At 41.7% G+C, this 2427-nt stretch overlaps 2 protein-coding genes across 3 annotated transcripts in view; both read left to right on the top strand.

Moving 5' to 3' along the window:
• LOC119306978 (obtusifoliol 14-alpha demethylase-like) overlaps positions 1 to 1414 on the top strand; it is a 2617-nt gene extending 1203 nt beyond the window's left edge. The window contains exon 2 of one of the 2 annotated variants that reach the window (XM_037583054.1): positions 730 to 1414. In XM_037583054.1, the coding sequence (XP_037438951.1) occupies positions 745 to 1263 (519 nt within the window). In that variant the 5' untranslated portion in view covers positions 730 to 744 and the 3' untranslated portion in view covers positions 1264 to 1414. The remainder of the gene's footprint in view (positions 1 to 729) is intronic. The other variant, XM_037583053.1, reaches the window with a different exon arrangement.
• Positions 1415 to 1425: 11 nt separating this feature from the next.
• On the top strand, positions 1426 to 2227 carry LOC119305841 (obtusifoliol 14-alpha demethylase-like). The gene has a single exon (XM_037582250.1). The coding sequence runs from the start codon at positions 1426 to 1428 to the stop codon at positions 2128 to 2130; it is 705 nt and encodes a 234-aa protein (XP_037438147.1). The 3' UTR covers positions 2131 to 2227.
• Positions 2228 to 2427: the final 200 nt, after the last annotated feature.

Here is a 2427-nt window from a genome sequence, read left to right as displayed (position 1 = left end):
CCATATTTGAAAATACAGTAGAATACGTTTTCAGCCCATTTGTTTGTCAAATTTTGACCAAAAAATTAAAGTGTCCACAAAAAATTGAAACAATTCTGTAAAATCAACGCTAGCATGATGGCTAATCTAAGAAAGCTTCACACTTTGTGGCAAACAGATTTGAAAATATGGTAGAAATACCCTCTCAGCACATTTTTCTGACGTGGCAGTTGACAAGGCGGTCAACTCAATCAAAAAGATTCGTACTGACAAGAAACCGGTTTGAGGGGAGGCAGGGTTGAAATTTTTCCGGTTTCTAGAGTACAATGTTATAATATAGACGGTTTTAAAGTTCGGAGTTGTTTCTTAGACATTCATGACAATTCGAGGTTAAAATATGGACTTCTCCTTTTACTAAAAAAAAGCTAGCTGTTTCGGTAGGTACATATGTACATACATCCATTTGAGTTTTTTCAAAATCAAACTTCGAAAACTTTGACCAAGTCTAGAAAAAATTGTCAACATTTACAATACCAAAGCAATGACTCATATTGAGTATATTTTTACATGATATATATTCGGTATTATAGAAAATTTCAAGTAAGTACATCTACCATGTTGTCTGGAATACATCCTAGACAACCAAAAATTGAACCAGGCTTTGCTGCAAGGAATTAATAGACTTCAAAAGAGAAGTCAATCCACCATATTGATAGATGTCTTCTCTAACTCATACTAATATAATCGCAGGCCAAATATCATCATATGGACTTAACAAGTAGCACCGCCGTGTGGTGGGCCATTGTGGTCCTTTTCCTCACGTTATTAGCCACCCAAAAGATCTCAAGAGCAAGAAGAATGAGTTGCATTGATCCACAGTGTACAAGCCAACAACTTCCACCAGTGGTGAATGGAGTTGCTCTCCTGAGACTATTACCTACCCTCCTGAAGGAGGGCCTACCTTCTATGGTTAATGATCTGTATGTCAAGTATGGCAGTGTCTTCACAGTAAGTTCATTTAGACTCAAGGTAACACTATTGATCGGGCCAGAGGTGACGGTGCATTTCTTCCAAGGTTTGGAGTCAGATATTAGCCACGGCAATCTGCTCGAGTTCACAGTGCCCATGTTTGGCAAAGCAGTTGGTTATGACAGAGATAAAGCCACACGAATTGAGCGGATGCGCTTCCACACTGAAGCACTGAAGGCATCAGGGCTGAGGAGCCATGTCCATCCCATGCTTCAAGAAGTGGAGGTATATGCGTTTTTTACCAGTCTGTTGTAAACTAAATCAATTATCATAGTTTGGCTTTATGCATCCTCGAGTTCTAACTAACTCTTAATATCACGTTGGCGTAGAGGTCAGGTGTAATTGGTACCATATTCATATTAATATATTACTATTATCGAAATAATTGCACAAAGCTTACGGCGAGATTGATCGTATATGCAGGGATATTTTGCGAAATGGGGAGAAGAGGGCATATTTGATTTAAAGTTTGAGTTCGAGCAGTTACTCATGTTGATCTCGAGCCGGTGTCTACTCGGAAAAGAGGTTCGGGAGAACATGTTTGATGAGGTCCATACACTTTTTCACGAGATCGAAAGCAGTATGACCTTGATGAGCTTCTTGTTCCCATATCTCCCTACTCCAGTAAACCGGCAGCGCGATAGGGCGCGGATCAGGCTAACACAAATACTCTCTGACGTGGTCGAGTCCCGTAAGAGCTATGGTAGAGTTGAGGAAGACACACTACAAAAACTAATCGACTCCGAGTACGAAGATGGCAACCCTACAACGGTAGCAGAGGTAGTCGGGCTTATCATGTCATTGATATTTGCTGGGAAACGCACAAGCTCTCTCGCTAGCACTTGGACCGCATCTTGTCTACTCAGCCATCCAGTCTTCTTGAGAGCTGCCATTGAGGAGCAACAACGAGTCACCAAGAAGTACAAAGGTGGGCTAGATTACAATGCTTTCTTAGAGATGGATACGCTGCATTGCTGCATCAAGGAAGCCTTAAGGATGCACCCTCCAGCGGCAATGTTGGTTCGCAGGACACATAAGCCCTTCAAGGTGCAGACAAAGCAAGGCAAACAATATGAGATCCCTCAAGACCATCGTGGCAACTCCTACAATAGTCAACAATAACATCCCCTATATATACAAGGACCCTCACGTGTATGATCCACATCGTTTTGGTCTCGAAAGAAGAGAGGACAAAGTAGGTGGCAAGTTCTCGTACACTTCATTTAGCGGCGGAAGGCACATTTGCGTTGGGGAGGCCTATGCTTACATGCAACTTAAAGTGATATGGAGCCATTTGTTGAGGAACTTTGAGCTCGAATTGATCTCTCCTTTCCCCAAGACAGACTGGAGCAAGATCTTGCCAGAGCCACAAGGAAAGCTATTCATTAGATATAAGAGAAACTAATGGTGTTTTACATT

This window comes from Triticum dicoccoides, chromosome 5B (assembly GCF_002162155.2).
Source record: "Triticum dicoccoides isolate Atlit2015 ecotype Zavitan chromosome 5B, WEW_v2.0, whole genome shotgun sequence".
NCBI classification, from domain to species: Eukaryota; Viridiplantae; Streptophyta; class Magnoliopsida; order Poales; family Poaceae; genus Triticum; species Triticum dicoccoides.
Note: the sequence above shows the minus strand (reverse complement) of the source record. Positions and strands in the feature narration are given on the sequence as shown.